The sequence below is a fragment of the Malaclemys terrapin genome, chromosome 2 (assembly GCF_027887155.1).
Source record: "Malaclemys terrapin pileata isolate rMalTer1 chromosome 2, rMalTer1.hap1, whole genome shotgun sequence".
Classification (NCBI taxonomy): Eukaryota; Metazoa; Chordata; order Testudines; family Emydidae; genus Malaclemys; species Malaclemys terrapin.
Genome location: NC_071506.1, coordinates 208,110,166 through 208,129,309, shown reverse-complemented (window position 1 = coordinate 208,129,309; position 19,144 = coordinate 208,110,166). Strand labels below are relative to the sequence as shown.

Genomic DNA, 19,144 nt, shown 5'->3' with positions numbered 1-19,144 from the left:
GCAGCACTCGGGGGGGGCGGGGGGGGAGCGCACTCCGGCGGATCAAAGCAAGTTCAATATAACGCGGTTTCACCTATAACGCGGTAACATTTTTTGGCTCCCGAGAACAACGTTCTATCGGGGTAGAGGTGTATATTATTATAAGTGTTATGTTACATTACTTTTTAAAAAAATAAAAATTTTCACCACAGTTAACACTTATTGGCACACTGGTTGGCAGTCTCAGCAGAGAGGCCAAGGACTGAATGAGCACAGAGACAGAAATTCCCTTCATAAACAGTCTCTCCTGCTTAGGGTTGTGGCACCTTGAAAAGACAGCATGGGGGATCTTTCATTGCTGCTATACTTAATCTGTAATAAGCACAGGACTTCATTCTTCTGGCTTTTCAATCTGGCAGTGCTCAGAAGAGCTAAGTGCTTGATCCACAAAGGGACTTAGCCATTGCAATGCCTAACTTTTAGGCACCCTTAGTGGAATCCACAGCCCTGAGTGAAGTGCCCAGGCTCTCTATACAATGCATAGGGAGAGCAAGGCACCTAAGAAAGGGATTCCCAGAAGCCAGCAAACTGAGCTGGTAGACACCCCCGCTAGCCAGCTGGAACGGAAATGCTAAAGAGAGGGGCGGGGCTTAAGTCCTCTCTCAGTGGATTAGGTGCCTCCCTCCACTCACGAACTTTCTCCAGGAGTTAGGCACCTAAGCCATGTCAGTCCTTTCTTGCAAAAAACCTGAGAAGAAGGTGGGGACCCTCATTATATCTAACAGCCCACTAGCCAGGTCACTTTCTTAGGATATGGGCACTGTAGGTCTGAATCCCTGCTCTGCCTGAAGCAGGACCCGAGTTGGGGGGAACACTTAGTTTGAGAATTCTGTTGCAGCTTAGGCATGAACACAGAGATGTCAAGATACAGGCTCCTGTGGGCATGTTAACCGGCAGACATTTAGGAGCCCTGAGGACTTTAGCAATGGAAACATAAGGGCCCAGGGACTTTAGGCACCTCCAGGATTAGGTGGTAGCTGAGTAGGAGTTTTGAGGATCTCAGTGTCACTAAAATGTTGGATTTAGGCACCTAAGTGACAGGCAGTTAAGTCCTTTGTGATCTAGCCCCAAGTTCACATTCCAAAAACATAGTGGAGGACGGGGAGGGGTGAGAAAGTTATGTTTACAGAGGAAGTACAAAATAGCCCAGGATACATTTATGATGCCATTTCTTTTTGAATAAATACAAATTTCTCACTGCTCATAGTACCACTGTCTTTCCAGCTCCCAGAGACAAACCTCATATTTCACTGACAAAAGCAACATAATTGTACAGACTGTAAACCCTAGATTTTTCAAAAGATCTGCACAGAATTTAATCATACATCCCCCACTGACTTTAATGAGAGCCCTGTCATTAAATCCCCAGGCAACTTTAAAATTTCTGTCTATCTTAGGCATTTACAGAGCACCCGTTACATAGCAGCTAGGAAAATTGAAGGAGTATTGTTACTATGCTTACTTTATATAGCCTTCCAATGGGGATAACTACATGTTCTGCTTCACATTCCCGTCTTCACACGCCTCCAGGGCAGAGTGGAGACGTCTAGTGGTTAGTGACACTGGTTGAATAGTCTGAAAAGATAAGGGCCCGACTGTGCAATCTTTATGACTGAGTACTTTCTCAGGCAGAGCAATTCAATTGATTTCAGTGGGGCTGCTCACGCAGTGCTCACCAGCGTGACTAAGGGTTGCACAATCAAACCCTAAGGAAATACATGCACTGGGAGTGAAGTTACTAGTAATGGATAATTTGAGGCAAGTCTGGATAATAGTAGGCTTCATAATGGCCTGCTGTTTTGAAATGTGCACACATGCTATGAAATATTTTTCCATTATTTTAATAAAGAGATTTACAGTATAAGCATGTCTTTTGCTTTGACGAAGACAGAGACTGTCTGAACTCAACCCATGAACAATTCCTCTGTTGTAGCTTAGTCTGTTACTTTAAACAGAGCTCTAGCCTTATGCTTGTCTATTGGCATTTTATGAGAATAAATGGAATGTGAAACTAGATACATGGCAAACGGGTAGTTGCTATGTTTGTCAAAATATACAAAGCATCTCTGACCCCTTTAAATTGTTTCGTTTCCTCTGATTAGGGATTTAGACATTATGGAGTACATTTTCAGAAGGGCAGTCTTCTTTTTATAGGTGCAAAGGAAAGTACATTCATTGCTAAGTACTCATTGTGGGTGTAAATCAGGTAGTTTAAAAGTACAAATGCGTTAGATTTGTGTCCACAATTTATTTTTGCAGGTACAAGTTTTGTAGGTACAAACTGAACCTACAAAACAAAGGATGGACCTAACCCCACTGAAAATTAAATCCCTGCGTGTGCTTAAATCTCCACAGTTACATGGACCATTGAGATTAGTACATATAGCAAAGTGAGTTTGCCAGGCTTAAATAAAATTGTCCAGATTTGGAAGGGTTTTTTTTTTTAGTAATAAGAAGATTAAACCTCTTGATCCAAATCAAAACAGATTTGAGTATACTGAAAGCAATCCTGGAGAACTTCTCTCAATCACTTTAGGTTACAACAGCATGCCATGGAAGCTGATTATATTCATCCTGCTAGTAATATCAATTCCAGCATCACTGCATATGTCCAGTGCTCTATGACCTGAAGCAGATGCTTTTACAAATGAACATACAAGCTCACAAACTTATTCATGGGATCCGTATCTGAAGCAGATTGGAGGTCTGTCTGTCTATATATCTAACTTATGATCTGCTAACATACTCCTCACTGCAGGATCTAAGCACTGCACAGGTAGAACAGATATATGCAGTGAGATCAATAGTGGACTTCATTGAGTATTCTGCTATTCTTGAGGCTCTAAGAAGCTATTTGCGGTTTACTTATATCATTCCAGTCATGGTGCAAAAGCTTCATCAAAAATAAGAGGGCTGGGTCTTGCAGCAAATTCTAAAAGTGGCCTCAGAAGGCAAGTAAAAACTGCAATTTCTGCAAAGCCCAAAACATACTCTGTATGGGCTAGATTCTGAAACACTTGCTCATTTCAGTAGCATCTTGCTCCACGTCATCAGTGGAGTAAGACACTATTCCATGTGAATAAGGGTATCCGAATATGGCCACGTGTCTTGAAAAACAAATCCAAGTCACTAAGTGATTTCCCACAGAAACAATCAAATTCTTGTAATTTTTCTGTTAACAGCAGTTCTGCTGACAGTCTGCTGCATGAGGAGGAAGAAAAAGACATCTAACCCAGAAAACAACCTGAGCTATTGGAACAATGCTATCACCATGGACTACTTCAACAGGCATGCTGTAGAGTTACCAAGAGAGATCCAGTCCCTTGAAACTTCAGAGGTACCATAGTTACATGGTAACAAACCCAGTGACTGACAAGCTTCACTGAAACCATACTACCGGTAGATTAATGATATTAATAAACTCTTTTGAAAACTTTATGTACATCCAGAGAAACAACCTTTCAAGGAAGCCCACCCCAGTGTGATGTGACGACACACTTACCGTATCTCAAAGATTCTATGTCCTGTTGTTGAAGTTATGTTTTGTCAGAAAGCTCTTGCTGTCTATTCCTAAGACTGAATTCCCTGGGTTAAGCAGTACAAGCCAAGGTTATTCACTTTGGCCTTGCCTTAATTTGGGCCTACAGTTGAGAACAGCATTCCAATCAATGAGTGGGAGTGGTTCAGGGTATTTGTGCCAAGCAGTTTGATTTGTGCCAGTTATTGTCTACAGTGGTTCATCTTAATCTCTGTAATGTGCCCATATATCATGACGATGGCACAGTGGAAGTTAACAACATAAAAGATGTCTGAACGCCCAGTTCTCAGGAGGTTTCTGTAGCTTGTCCTGCGACAGTTTCGGGGGTGCATTCTACAAGTAAGAGAAAATTGTAAACACCTGTCAATGAGACTGTGAAATCCTTACTTACATGGGTGAGCACTTACCCAAGCATTCTGATTGATTTCAATGGAACTATTCACATGGGTAGGTGCTTACCAGTGCGAGAAGTATTCGATAGCCTGGTCTCAGAAAGAAGAGGAATTAGTTGGCTTAGTTCAAGGATGTAAATTTGGGAATAATGGATGAAATTAAGCAAAGGAAAATGGATTAAACTCAAGGGGTTTGTCTAGACTAGTGTCTATTTTAACTCAAGTTAGCTGATTGAGTCAGCTTTGGGTAAGTGACAAACATTTGTGTCCAGAAACAAGCCTTTGTGGAGTGTCTAGACTATCATTTACAATTCTGTTGGTTAACTTAGTTAACTGGCAATCATCTAACTCAATTTAAAGCCAAACCACAAACTCCTCTCTAGACATACCAAGAGACAACTTCCTAATGGTGAGATCTGTTAGGGTGTGGAATAGTCACCAAAATGAGAAGGGGTGGAAGCCCTATCACTGAAGTTATTTAAAACTAAATTTGACATAGTATTAGAGAATATATTGTATGAACTGCTAGTGGCCCCAAGGGGCCAAAACGCAACCAAGGATCAGTGCAGCATAGGGAATCTCCCAAAATGCCCTCATATGTCCAGGGCCCATGGCTGGCCATTTGAGATTATGTAGGAGCAGCGAGATGGATAGATATAGATATAAAATACAGCAACCCTTTGAAAAAACGTGTGGATATTTTTGCCTTGGTTTTTTTAAAGTGGAGATTAGTTTTTAAAAACTAAATTTCTATTGATACCTATCCCTGACCCCAGTAAGTACATTGTGGTTTGGGGCTCTGCAATTTGTAATTTTATAAGAAAATTTAGCCAAAGCCAGAATCGCAACCATAATGTTTCTTTGCTGTCTTGTCACTAATATAATGTGGAAAAGGAACAGCCTCCACTGTTAATGTCATAGATTTTTCTGGATAGCATGGCACCACATATTAGCTCGTTACATTAAAAAAGCGGTTGAAAACGTATCTTTGAATTCATTCCCCCATAATTCCCTTCTATGTAGGCTTGGGAGAGTCTTTCCAGTAGCTGACGGGCTGGGAATCATGGATATGAAATTTCACAAAATATTATTTTTTCCAAAATTTAAAGAAAGCAAAATTACATATAAGGCCAAATTCTATAAAGTGGCCTATAATTTTGGGCTACTCAATTTTTGGGTGACCAAGTTGAGTATGTAGTGGTCCGATTTTACAACCCACAGCTCCCATTGACTGCAGTTAGAGAAAAACCTCCAGAAATCAAGGCCTGGTTTTCTAAAGCTGGATATCCAGAAATTGGGGCACCCAAAATAGGGGACACTTTGAAGTATTTGCACATATTCTCTTGGCTTTGAACTCTATAGGTCTTATAATGTAAACACATTCCTTTATATTCCATAAACACACACACCAATGTGCTGTTGTGTACACCAAGGGTAGATAACAAAATTTAAATAGCTCATGCTCTTTTTCTCTCTTTCTCCTAGGACCATCTGTCTGAGCCACGCTCCCCAGCCAATGGTGATTACAGAGACAGTGGGATGGTCCTTGTTAACCCATTCTGTCAAGAAACACTATTTGTAGGACATGAGCAAGTGTCTGAAATATGACCCCACACCTGCCCTTGTATTGCAGCTCCATCTTTAGTGTCTCCAAATTATAAATAAATATATATATTATAAATATAATCTTTGTGTAACCCTGAATTATGAGAAATGTTTTCAGCTTTTTTCCCCCCTAAGAATTGTCAACCTCTTTTTTATAAGTGTGGTAAAACTTTACAGAGCAAACTGTGGCTTTATAAAATAAAGGTATTTCTAAGCAAAACACCTATTGAACCAACTGCTTTTCCTGCTGTCATTTACTAAATGCTTATACAGAATGTTTAGTCTGTATCACCACCAGGTAAGGTTAGCTTCACTGACGACAGTGCCTGTTTGGTACTACACCCTGTCATTATGCAGGGGCAACCTGCACCTGTGAATCTTCTCTGTCTCTCCATGGGCACTCTTTCCTAGTGACAGGCCTCTACTGCACTTTGTCCAGAATGGAACCCCACAGTTACCCCACTTTAGACAGGATCACTAGGTTTCACCAATTGTATTTACCTCAGCCAACCCAAATTGGTTTGGGTCTGGCTACAGAATCTTCTCCAGGTACTCGTGACCAGTGTAAAAAGCAATGGCTCAGGACAGCTTCAAAAAAAAAAAAAAAAAAAAAGTATGATTTGTTGGTTCATAGAAATGTAACAAGCAGACACAAACAGGGCTAAAACAAAAAAAGCCTGAACACATTCTTTCATACCAAAACTTAGTCTTTTCTTGCTAGTTTAAACAGGCCCTTAGCTTATCCAAATCGGAGGGTCAGCTTGCATCTCTCTAGACTGCCTCTCTATGTCTCCTAGGGTCTCTCCCTGTCTGTCAGGCTGCTTTTATCAGAACCAAAATTTTATGTTTTAGTGTCCCACAAGGATCTTCCCTCACTCCTAGTGGTGTCTTGAGTGTGGGTGAAACATAAAAGGTAATGACAGCTGGTGTCGTCTTGCTGAGTACTGATAATAGGACTTATCTGAAACCACTGACAGTTTTCCGGTTCTTGCTGGAATTAACTGTGGTAGTCACATAGCAATGTAATAACAATCACAGAAATGTAGGGCTGGAAGAGACCTCAATTGTTAATCTAGTCCAGCCCCCTGAACTGAGACAGGGCCAAGTAAACCTAGACCATCTTTGACAAGTGTTTGTCCAACCTGTTCTTAAAAACCTCCAGTGATGGGAATTCCACAACCTCCCTTGGAAACCTATTCCAAAGCTTAACTATCTTTATAGTTAGAAAGTCTTTCCTAATATCAAACCTAAATCTCCCTTGTTGCAGATTAAGCCAATTATTTCTGGTCCTATCTTCAGTGGACATGGAGAACAACTGATCACCATCCTCTTTATAGCAGCCCTTAACATATTTGAACATGGACATAGAATATTCATAAAGGTGAAACAGATATCACCCCTGTTTGGCACACATTCTACATTAGATCTGCATGATATATCAAGTGCAGTGATCTAATGTGCTGGGAAATTTTCTAGCTGTTCCTGTGGGATGAGCTATGGAAGACAGACAACAACATACTGAACCCCTCTCAGCCCTAGCACTGTTGTGCTGGACCCAGACAGCATGCTGATGCTAGCAGTCCCTGAGCTTTAGGGAATTGGCTAGCAAGCCTGGCAACAATCCAGTCATTCATTGCCCTAGCAGGGAATGGATAGCCAGATCAATGGCTTGGATAGGGCACTACCTCCTGTGAGCATCTAGCAGCATGAGCTGAGGGGAGTGAATGCTGCATCTTTCACCAATCAACATAAGAAATGTTATACAGCATGCTCCCAAAATGCTCTCTGAATACTTCAGTGAACCATTCTTCTGTGACATCACCACACCCCCAGCACTCCTCCCATCAGACAGTTTTTGCCTAATGATTTAGGGTGATCATAGGAATCTGAATAGCAAATAATATGTGCAATACTGAGGGAAGAATAGTTCTCTAGGGGACTAATACTCTACTCTTCCACAGGCAGGGCCGGCTCTAGGCTTTTTGCCGCCCCAAGCAAAAAAAATTTTGGCTGCCCCCCGTCCCAGCCCTGGGTTCCTTGCCGGACCCCCCTGCTGCCGCAGCCCTGGGCTCTTCCCCCGCACCCACACCCCCTGCCACCCCAGCTCTGGGCTCCCTCATTCCCCCCCACCATTGCCCCCCCCCACACACACACCTCCTGCCGCCCCAGCCCTGGGCTCTCTCCCCCCACCCCACCTGCACCCTCCTTCCGCCGCAGCTCTGGGTCACTGGTAACTCGCTCCCACGGCAGGTCATTCAGCAGGAATTTTAGATGTGCACAGAACACAGACAGGATTGGTTCCCATATGGTTACAGAACTGCAGTAAAGTGGAACAATTTTCAGCTTGTGTGATTGGAGGATATCTGGATGCATATTATAAGACTGTCCTACATAAATGAAGAAAAGTTGAGGTGCCTTTATTATTCTTTTGTTACGGTCTTTCTTTCTATGGGAAATTTGCCAATGCAATATCACTGTCTGCCTTTTGAACAAACAAACAAACAAGGCAATGGCTGTTGAAAATAGCAATTCCAGTCCTAATAACCACTGGGAAGCATTTCTTGCTCAATTTTATCTTATTTTTTCTACAGCAAGTTACAGTGGATCCGTATATTTGATTTGGGAGAAATGAAGTAACAGCTGCCCGAACTGAGCTTGAGCACTCCTGAATTTTGAGGTGTTCAAATCTGGAAGGCAGGTGCTGGGGGGGGGAGAGGGGAGAGAAGGCTGGCGGGGGAGAGAAGGCTGTGGCTCTGTGGGGGGAGCACGTCAGCATGTATGCAGCAGTGTGTCTGGCGCTGCGCGGAGCCAGACATGCTGGTCTGAGTGGCACGGTAAGGGGGCTGGGGGGTTGGGGGGAGCTTCGGGGGGGCAGTCAGGGGCAGGGAGAAGGGGGGTTAGATGGGTCAGGGGGTGGGGGAGCAGTCAGGGGACAGGCAGCGGTTGGATAGGCATGGGAGTCCTGGGAGTTTGTCAGGGGACAGGTAGGTGTGGAGTCCTGGGGGGAAGTTGGGGGGGGTCTCAGGAGGGGGCAGTTGGGGACAAGGAGAAGGGAGGCTTAGATAGGGGGTGGGATCCTGGGGGGCAGTTAGGGGCAGGGGTCCCGGGAGGGGATGATCAGGGGACAGGGAGCAGGAGGGGTTGGATGGGTTAGGGTTTCTGTGGAAGGCAGTCAGAGGGAGTGGATGGGGGCAGGGTGGGGCTACCCTCCCTCCCCGTGAAGTGTCCTATTTTTTGAATGTTAAAATATGGTATCCCTACTCACAGTGCAGCTCTCCATTCACTGCAGCATGAGGTCTCAGCTACCTCACTCCCTCCCCCTCTTTCCTGTTGGTAGTGGCCAAGGGAATGCTGGGAAATGTAGTTCTTTCCCTGCTCCAGGGCTGGCTCTATAGGCAGGGAGCTAACCAAGGAACTACAGCTCCCAGGGCCCCCTGTTGGTTCTCAGCTCCCATGCTGGATCCCTGCCGCCCCTGCAAATGGGCTGGCCCAAGCATGTGCTTGCTTTGCTGGTGCCTAGAGCCGCCCCTGTCCACAGACGACACTCACACTGAAGTCCTGGTGACAATGGCAATTTTTGCCAGTAAATTCTATAGTGTAATGGCAGTAAAGGAGAGCCCTCTATAAAACTTGCCTGCAAGTTGCAGTAGCCAACTTAATTAAGATCTCTGTTCCATGAGCAGTGGTGGGTAATAAAGAGCAAGATATCAGGATGTATTAAAAACAATAGAGAATAAAATGAAAACTGTAATGTCATTATCTAAATCAATGGCATGTCCTCACCTTGAACAACCTAGTACTGCCAGCATCAAAAGATGTATTTTCATTTTTTGCTCCTGAGATTCCCCTATACTGTTCATTGACTGAGGTCCAAGCTCTTCTCTATTGCTGTCGTTTACTCACTAGATATTTTTATTTAATTACTTATTTAATGTTGCTAATTGCATATAGGATTTAAATCAGTGGTAGACGGTGAGACAGTAGAGATCCTACCAGGGTTTTCAGGTTGGACAGACAGATATTAGCTCCTACTCTGGGTGCTTTGTGTCACTCAAATGAAGCCAGAAAACCAGCTTAATTGGCTAGCAGAAAATTTCCCTTGCATAAGGGGAATACTCACATGGTATACAGCTGGTGTAGTCCCATGGTCTGGCAGGCATGACTAGATAAATAGGAATGTGACCAAGGCCCCATTAATCTAGCTGTTCTGTGCTGCCAGATTGGCCCTGAGTGCTGTGGGTAGCTGGACATAAATTAGTGCGGTCTCCAGGTTGCCACTAGTCTAGCATATGTGATTAATCCAACTAGAGCTGGGCCTAGGATCTTGGAGCCACAAAAGCAGCTTAGATCCACCCCTTCTACATTGGTGAGACACTACTCCGAATCTGGGCCACAATCTTCATAGAACCATAAAATCATTGCTTTTAAGAATAGAATAGCTGTTACGGGTCATTTCGTTCATCTCTTTGAATCAGAGCAGTATAGTTTCTCTACGTCTCTAATAGGTAATTAGATTTACTGTCAAGAAGTTATTGGATATGGCTATGGACAATGAGAGCATTCAAGCACACATGCTCAATGGAGAGGCAAAAGAAGTGCATCCTTAACTCTGGTGACTGAATGATAAACATCCCATTTGATGACCATCAGATCTGATTAGGGCTTAACAAATGTCACTAGGAGTCTGGCCTGTCGAAAAGGCTGCAGGTCACTGTACACTGTGTATTTATAATCTGAAGCATAAAAGGAGAGTGAATAGAGTGAATAGAGTTAAATTCATTTCTTCCTTACAGAAGCAGGTACAGTTCTCGTTGGCTTAAATAAGAGTTGTACTTAACTTCTGCAAGGACTGAATTTGTTATATGCTATATGGGTAAACTATACTGAAAGTATCATTTAAAAAAAAAGACTGGAGAACTTTTAGCTGTTTGCTTTGTAATGTAGATTCAAATTGGGTATTTGAGTAGAATAAGAATAATAGGCTATATATTATCTGTCTTACATATGTACATAGGATTTGAGTCACACTTGCTAGTACAAATGGTGTAAATGCAAATTTTACTTTCCTGTGCCAGCAACAGTCTCTACACCAAGAAGGAATTCACCCCTGTAGAAAGACAAGCAGTGTTTATACCACCAGTATCTCCTTAAGGTACTGCCAGGGGAGTGCTCCTTTAAATTACCAGTGGGGTTCTATAGAAGGCTCCATCAAGGTTCCCTAATAAGGTCACTGAATCAGCACGTTCCCCAGGAGGTCATGGCCATAACCCAACTTGCTAGCATTACCCACTGGCAGTGGATAACGTATATAAGTCTCAAGTTTGAAAAGATACCACAGGACTTTAATCTACTCCAAATGATCACACAATGCTCTCTGCAGAGCAAAGAACTGAGGAAATACTAACTGTCTTAATTAAACACATATAACAGATTTTACAGCTGGAGGATACTTATACAAAGACTGTAAGGAATTTAAACAATGTTGCCCCATTATTCAACACAAATTTTAGAAACAAAGACAGAAAACACCATGCAGAAAAATACATGCTACTCAACATATCAGGCATCCTAGCTCCCATACCTAGGGAAACAGCATTTAGAAATAAGTAGTAAAAAGATTTTTTGGATGGCATGGCTTAGAAAGGATACGATATTTCTAGTTGGCATATGCAAGGATGCTAATTCAATCTTAACATCTACAACAAATATACCTACCAGTGCCCCTTGATTTCTAGGCATGCATACAAAACCACTCCATGAAAAAAAGCTAGCAAATCTAACCTTCCCAGTAATGGAATTTTCCTGCATACTACAGATGCCAAGTCTGCCTGGCATGAACCTTCTTGATAACAAAAGTCACAAAATAATACACTGTTGGAAAAACTATGGGTGCTAGACATGATCAACAAGGCATATAAAGCAGAGTAGCATAAAACAGGTCGTCTAGTGACGGCAAACTAAATTAATCACTACAAAATGCTAAACAGACTCCATTGGGACTTCACCAATTAGCTACTACCCTAAAGGTCATGGCTGATGATAGCAAAAAAGATAAGGGATACAGGCTATGGGACTGCCGTGACAGTGAAATACTGGCTAGAAATCTGTCCCCCTCTTTGTCCCCCTCCTCACCCCAAAAAAAACTAATGATTTTGAGTTCCCAGGTCTCATACATTCTATAGGCAAATTAGTAATGGTGGCTACAATTATCATCAAACTCACCATCAGACACTACAAATTGAAAACTATATGCAGAATGGTTCATACCAATGACAGTCATCTCATCACTCGTGACAACTAGGCAAATGAAGGAAAACTGCAGAGTCCTTGTTAGATTACATAAACTCAGTTCTAGAAAGCACATCCAAAACCAAATATCACCTCCCAAATATCCAAACACATACCTAGGCAGCTTTTATTATAGATATATGCTAAAAGTCCATGCTGTTGCACAGGTGTAATTCATAAAGTCATGTATGTAAAACAGCCAAAAATGGCTGAGAACTTATAACTGGACTGTAACAGACCATGAATCCCAGAGATAAATGAATCTACCAATATTCTAAACAAAAAGAGCTCTCAGTTTTTGACTGTTTCCATCACTGCACACTGACAGTACAAACATTCTAGGCTTCAGAGTGATGTTTGGGGTTATCGTGTACACTGGTTGTGTTGGTGTGTGTGTGTGTGTGTGTGTGTGTGTGTGTAAGGGGATTGTACTGAGAGATCTGTGTTGATTTATGCAGGTGTCAAATGAGGGGTGTATGCTGCCGGAGGAACTGTGTGTTTGGGGTTGTGTTGTGCTGGGAGAGTTGTGTTGATTTGGGTAAGTGGCAAATGAAGGGTGTGTGCTGGAGCATGGCAGTTGGGCCAAATAAGCCATCATCTATGCAGCGTCCCTCATAACACCAATGAAACTGTTGCGTGCAAATTAGCTGTAGAGTAAGGGCAGCAATTGGCTGAGTTACCTGTGATATCACAACGGTCTAGGACTCTTGGCAGGGCATAGATACATGCCTTACGTAGCTGCACATAACACAGATATAATTCATACAGTCAAAACATCTGAGAATGCAAAAACTGGACATGAACAGACTGAACCTGGTGATATTCTGAACAAAGAGAGCCCTCAACCATGCTTGTATTTGTTTCCATCACTTCCTAATGACTTCATAGACATTATAGGCTTCAGAGAGACACAGAGTGGCAATTCTGGAATCTTATCATATAGATATATGTGAAGACATTCCAGTCCAATTCCACCCCACTAAAGACCCATCTGAATACACATATATAAACCTATAGCACGTAAGGTCAGTGCTTGACATCAGTACACCACAGACACACCTGGGTACATGCCCATATACTAATCCTAAACAGGAACAATTCTGATTTATAATTTTGACGTGTCTATTGGCCCATGTATGTCAATATATACATGGCCTATGCTTGCTGAAAAACATGATGCCAAGTGCCTATTATATCATCTATTTACCAATCTAAACTACCCATCCTAATACTATGCAAACACCCAATAAGGAAAAAGTGAAATAAAGAGAATGAAAAAAAAAGTCCTTTAACCTTGTTCCGCTATCTTCCATTTAGTCAGTAGGTTTCATTCATGTGCACCTATGCTATTGGGTGTTTTAAAAATACAGAAAAAAGAATGTGGCAAGCATGACATAGAATAGGTAGGGCTAACTCTGAAAGTTCTTGTGCAGTCCTTAGCCAGAAGGCTGGTGGTTGTGATGCAATGCTTCATATGGTTGCAATGGTGAAGTTAAAGTCTGGAGAAATGAGAATGTAATGTCTCAGAGTCCCAGAGAAACTCTGGAGGGTGAAGAGGAAATTCTAATTTCTGAATCAATTAAAATCCAGGTAGGTTATGTTCCTGTTAACTCTTTGGAAACTGGACATATATACTGGAAGCCAGCTTTCAACACACATGCCCATTTTGAGTAATAGTCTACTCCAGGAGTACTCCCCTAGGTATGTAGTGATTGGATGTCTAACATAGTGAATGCCAATGAAAACGAGGTAGAATCTGAGGCTAAAATAGAGAAGTACGAGTTAAAATTACTTAGAAAAGTTAATATGTTTTCAAGTCGGCAGGGTCTGATGAAATACTTCCTAGAATACTCAAGGAGCTGATTGAGGAGATATCTGATCCATTAGCAATTATCTCTGAAAACTCCTGGAATCTCTCCGGTCTTCCATAGGATTGGAAGAGGGCAAATAGAGTGCCAATCTATAAAAAAGGGAGTAAGTGCAACCCGGGGAATTACAGACCAGTCACCTTAACTTCAATAGCCAGTAATCACCTTAACCAGAAAGATACTGGAGGCAAATAATCAAGCAATCAATTTGCAAACACCTGGAAGATAACAAGGTGATAAGTAACAGTCAGCATGGATTTGTTATGAACAAATCGTGTCAAACCAAACTAATAGCTTTCTTTGACAAGATAACAAGCCTTGTGGATAGGAAGAAATGGTGGATGTGGTATATCTTGACTTTAGTAAGGCTTTTGATACTGTCTCACACGACCTTCTCATAAACAAACTAGGGAAATACAGCCTAGATGGAGCTACTATAAAGTGGGTGCATAACTGGTTGGAAAAGCGTTCCCAGAGAGTAGTTATTAGTGGTTCCCAGTTAAGCAGGAAGGGCATATTGAGTGGGATCCCGCAGTAATCAGTCCTGGCTCCAGTTCTGTTCAGTATCTTCATAAACAATTTAGATAATGGCATAGAGAGTACACTTACAAAGTTTGCGGACGATACCAAGCTGGGAGGGGTTGCAAGTGCTTTGGAGGATAGGATTAGAATTCAAAATAAACTAGACAAACTGGAGAAGTGGTCTGAAGTAATTAGGATGAAATGCAATAAGAACAAAGTATCCCACTTAGGAAGGAACAATCAGGGCTTGTCTACACTTACCAGGGGATCAACACACGCGACTGATGCATTGGCAGTTGATTTAGCGGGTCCAATGAAAACCCGCTAAATTGACCGCAGATCATTCTCCCATCGATTCCTGTACTCCACTGGATCGAGAAGAGTAGGGGGAGTCGACAGGAGAGTGTCTCCCATCGACATCGTGTAGTGTGGACCCCACAGAAAGTAGATCTAAGCTATATCGATTTGAGTTACGCTATTCATGTAACTCTAATTGTGTAGCTTAGATCGAATTTCCCCTGTAGTATAGACAAGGCCTCAGTTGCACACATACAAAATGGGAAATGACTGCCTAGGCAGAGGTACTGCGGAAAGGGATCTGGAGGTTACTATGGATCACAGGCTAAATATGAGTCAACAGTGTAAGTGTTGCAAAAAAGGGAACATCATTCTGGGATGTATTAGCAGGAGTGTTGTAAGCAAGACAAGAGAAGTAATTCTTCCACTCTACTCTGTGCTTATAAAGCCTCAGCTGGAGTATTGTGTCCAGTTCTGGGTGCCACATTTCAGAAAATATGTGGACAAATTGAAGAAAAAATAGAGGAAAGCAACAAAAATGATTAAAGCTCTAGAAAACGATCTCTGAAGAAAGACTGAAAAAATTGGGTTTGTTTAGTCTGGAGTAGAGAAGACTGAGGGCCGGACATAACAGTATTTCAAGTACATAAAAGGCTGTTACAAGGAGGAGGGTGTTAAATTGTTCTAGTTAACCTCTCAGAATTGGACAAGAAGCAATGGGCTTAAATTTCAGCAAGGGAGATTTAGGGTGGACATTAGAAAAAGCTTCCTATTAGGGTAGTTAAGAACTGGAACGAATTTCCTAGGGAGATTGTGGAATCTCCATCATTGATGGTTTTTAAAAATAAGTTAGACAAACACCTGTGTCAGGAATGGTCTGATTATTATGCTTTGAGTACAGGACTGGACTAGATGACCTCTCAAGGTCCCTTCCAGTCCTTCACTTCCATGATTCTATAAATAGGACTACTCATGAAGTATGGTACTGCTCAACATGAGTAAGGGTGTCAGAATCTAGCCGTGTGTGTGTAATATATATATATATATATGTAAATGTAAAATGCTAAGAATCTGTCTGGCTTGCAGCCTAGAAAACACCAGTGTTATTTTAACATATATACTATAAGGAATTATTGTTCTGCGGTCACTGTAAACAGCTTTGTCCTTTTCATATGCTATACTTGCAGCAGTAGCAGCAGAGAGATTTCTTTTTAAACGGATTTGCTGACTCTGTGAAAAGCCCCAATGTGACAAACATGCCTGTGATGATCAGTGAAACAATGCTAATGTTCCAGAAGGACTCGGGACAAAGCAAAAACAACACAAAACCAAAAATCTGCTGGGTTCTGCAAATCCTACCAGTGTGGGTACGGCACAGAGACTTCGAGGCAGAGTCAACTTGTTTAGTGCAATAGACTCTAGCTGCAGCATGCCCATGCCAAGACGTAGATCTTCATTCTTGGGGCAACAGCCCTCTTCCTCCACAACTGAAAGCACTGGGGCTACCAGCCAAAGGTTAAGCATTGGGGGTAGTGGCAGCCTACCTAGACCCCGAGGTGTCTATGTGGGTATTGTCCCCACTGGAGGTGTGAGCAGCCTAGGGACCCGCGTGTCCCGTAGAGCCCTAGGCATCAGCAGTGTCTTCTTACAAGGCCTGCGCAGCTCCTGTTCAACTGTGCCATTAGCCCAGGGGCTGGAAAAGGGAAGGGGCCTATCATATGAGAGCCTGAATGGGTGCCTGGTGGAGTACATAGAGAAAGTGAGAGCTCTTGAACAGGTCAACCAAGAGCTGGAAGAGCACATCAGAGTCTACCTGGAAAAGAAGTCATCCAATGTCAACAGCTGGGAAGCACTGAGAGAGAACTGGGAGACTATCTATCATCAAGTGAGTACAAGAACTTTAACAATGAAAAAGATTAATGAATCATTAGCAAACCCCTAGCAGTGGGTTTTGATGCTGATGATAAATGCTGCCTGATTCCAATGCACAGTGCCCTAGATGAAGGATTTCAAATCTATCTTCATCATAATTAGCATTATCATTTCACAGTGTATGGTTGAAAATGCTTATTAAACAGGAGAGCAGCCCCAGGCATTATGTACACGGGGGGAGGGGGGGGGATTGAAATGCACCCCCTGGTGTTATAGTCTGGCCTGATTAAAAATTAGTTATTTTCTCTTAGTTGTGGTTATTACACTGAGGAGCAGAATTATTAAAAGAAAACTACTAAGATTGAATGAGTTTATCCACCAACTTGATATCATCACAACCTTGCTTTTAATTAGCAATTCAGATTTCAGTTTTATTGTCTCATTTATTTGACCACATTTTCAAAAGCTCTATTTAGTTAAAAGCAATTTTTACATGGTCACAACCAGGTGGCTCCTGCCTGGACACTCCCCCTGTCCCCTCACCGTTCCCTGTTCTCCACAGTGTTTTATATACAAGTTAGGCAGCACATTCTACACAATGTTTGTAAAGAAAAATATTTAACACCTGACTGTAAAATGGTGACCATGTTTGTCTAGTGGACAAAGAATAAAAAAACCTGGAAAACCAACACAAACTTGCCAGTGATACTTTCTGCAGGGCTAATGAAATGTCAAAGTAAAAACAGCAAGTATTTGAATCTTAATGTTTCACTTGAGCAATGTGCACAAGGCATACTCTTTCATTTGAGGATCTCAAAATACTTTAAAAATATTTATTGGCTAAATTACACAACACGTTTGAGGTAGGGTGGTTTCTTACTGGGCAAAGTGAGGCAAACATAGGTGAAGTAACTTGCCTTCGGGGTAGAAAATGGATCAGTGGCAGAGCCAAAAAGAGAACCCAAATGTTCTGAGTCCTAGACCTATTCTTTACCCATCAGACAGTACTTTCTCCCGTTGGAGAATCAGTCCCTTCATCAGAATATAGCAAAACAAGGTGGGAGAGGGAAAGACACTGTTTCATTGTGGTTCCGTGGATATGGTGTCCAACTGGGAGCCAGGAGACCTGGGATCAATCTTGAGCTCTGCCATTCATCACTTATGTACCCTTTGGCAAATCACTAAGTCTCTGTGCCTCAGTTTCCCCCATCAAGTGGCAATTATGCTTTCCACTTTTGTAAAAACTTTGAGATCCATAGATGATAAACTATGAGTGTTAATATTATATTCAGATTCAGAGAATGAATGGGAAGAGTGTAGGAAAGTATCAGTTTTCTCTGACAGTGAGTACCAGACCCCAATAAATAGGGTAAACTAACTCTTCCCTAATGTAACAGCCTGGAAGGATAAATATCTGAAGAGTCATTTTTCCCCTTTAGCAGTGTACAGAGGTGGACATGAAAAATTCCTGTCTGTATGTTCCTAAAAGGAATTTGAGGGCCAACTTTTGAAAGCATCTGGCTTTTGGCTGCCAACAGTGTATGTGTACATGCACATGCCCCCATGTTGTACATACAACCCCCACTTTTGAACACACAAACTAGATAACTGCATATACAAATACTTTACCTGATTTGAAGGTGCATGTGTAATACACTGGCTTAATGAGTGTGACCATGTCTCCCTCTTGTGGTTGCTACTGACTGATGAATAATAGAGTTACTTCTTTAGCTCAACTGGCAGGGATAAGTAATGATTACACTTACCCTGCTAGATTGAAGAGTCCATTGTTAAATATTTGTTCCTCATGTAGATACTTATAGACTGTAATCAAGTCACCCCTTAACCTTCTCTTTGCAAAGCTAAATAGATTGAGCTCTTTAAGTCTATCACTAAAAGGCATGTTTCTTATCCCAGCCATTCTTGTGGCTCTTTTCTGAACCCTCTCCAATTTATCAACATCTTTCTTGATTTGTGGGCACCAGAACTGGACACAGTATTTCAGCAACAGTCATACCAGTTCCAAATATAGAAGAAAAATAACTTTTTACACTCCTCCTTGAGATTCCCCTATGTATCCCAGGATTGTATTAGCTCTTCTGACCACAGCATCACACTGGAAGTTCATGTTCAGCTGATTATCCACCACAACCCTAAATCTTTTTCAGTCACTGCTTCCTGATATGTAAAGGAGAAGGAAAACATACCTTCCTTGTTTGAGTGATTATTAAATGTTTAGCACTAGAGAAGAGTTTAGAAGAGAGCGATCCCTTGGCCTTACCCCTCTAGAAAATAACTACTGTATGCAATTCTAAATGCTGCAATTAATTAAAGGATCAGTCCTTTATTTCTTTCAAACTTAATACTTTCATTTGAATGGATATGGACAATAGCTGACTCCCACTGTACTGAGATTGATTGCAAATAAAGGGTTCCATAAGGAAAACTCCAGTGATCTTCCAAAATCTCAGAACCACATAATCTCCACTGAAATCACAACAGTGATGAAATTGGCCCGCCACATTTTTTTCCATTTCTGTTATTCTGTACTTCTAGGATTTGAACTGTACTATTTGCCATGACAGACAAAACAAGTTCCCCCTGCCCCTTTTTCATTCACACACACCCAACCGAATACTCATTGAGATTTAACTAACCTCTCATCCCCTATAAACTTACTAAGATTATTTGAAGCACTCTCTTTTTTAAGGTGCTTGTATTTC

General features: G+C 41.9%; 2 protein-coding genes and 1 long non-coding RNA gene across 9 annotated transcripts in view; 2 read left to right on the top strand and 1 right to left on the bottom strand.

Moving 5' to 3' along the window:
* The window catches only part of TMEM108 (transmembrane protein 108), a 253,936-nt gene extending 248,140 nt beyond the window's left edge, over positions 1–5,796 (top strand). For 6 of the 7 annotated variants that reach the window (XM_054020350.1, XM_054020355.1, XM_054020351.1 and 3 more), the window contains 2 exons: positions 3,222–3,376; positions 5,455–5,796. In XM_054020350.1, the coding sequence (XP_053876325.1) occupies positions 3,222–3,376; positions 5,455–5,577 (278 nt within the window). In that variant the 3' untranslated portion in view covers positions 5,578–5,796. Of the gene's footprint in view, positions 1–3,221; positions 3,439–5,454 lie in introns of all 7 variants that reach the window. The other variant, XR_008444046.1, reaches the window with a different exon arrangement.
* The window catches only part of LOC128832763 (uncharacterized), a 47,855-nt gene that overhangs the window by 26,732 nt on the left and 1,979 nt on the right, over positions 1–19,144 (bottom strand). The window lies entirely within an intron of this gene.
* BFSP2 (beaded filament structural protein 2) overlaps positions 15,973–19,144 on the top strand; it is a 35,782-nt gene continuing 32,610 nt past the window's right edge. Inside the window, exon 1 of the mRNA XM_054020359.1 lies at positions 15,973–16,434. Coding sequence (XP_053876334.1) covers positions 15,979–16,434 — 456 coding nt within the window. The 5' untranslated portion in view covers positions 15,973–15,978. The remainder of the gene's footprint in view (positions 16,435–19,144) is intronic.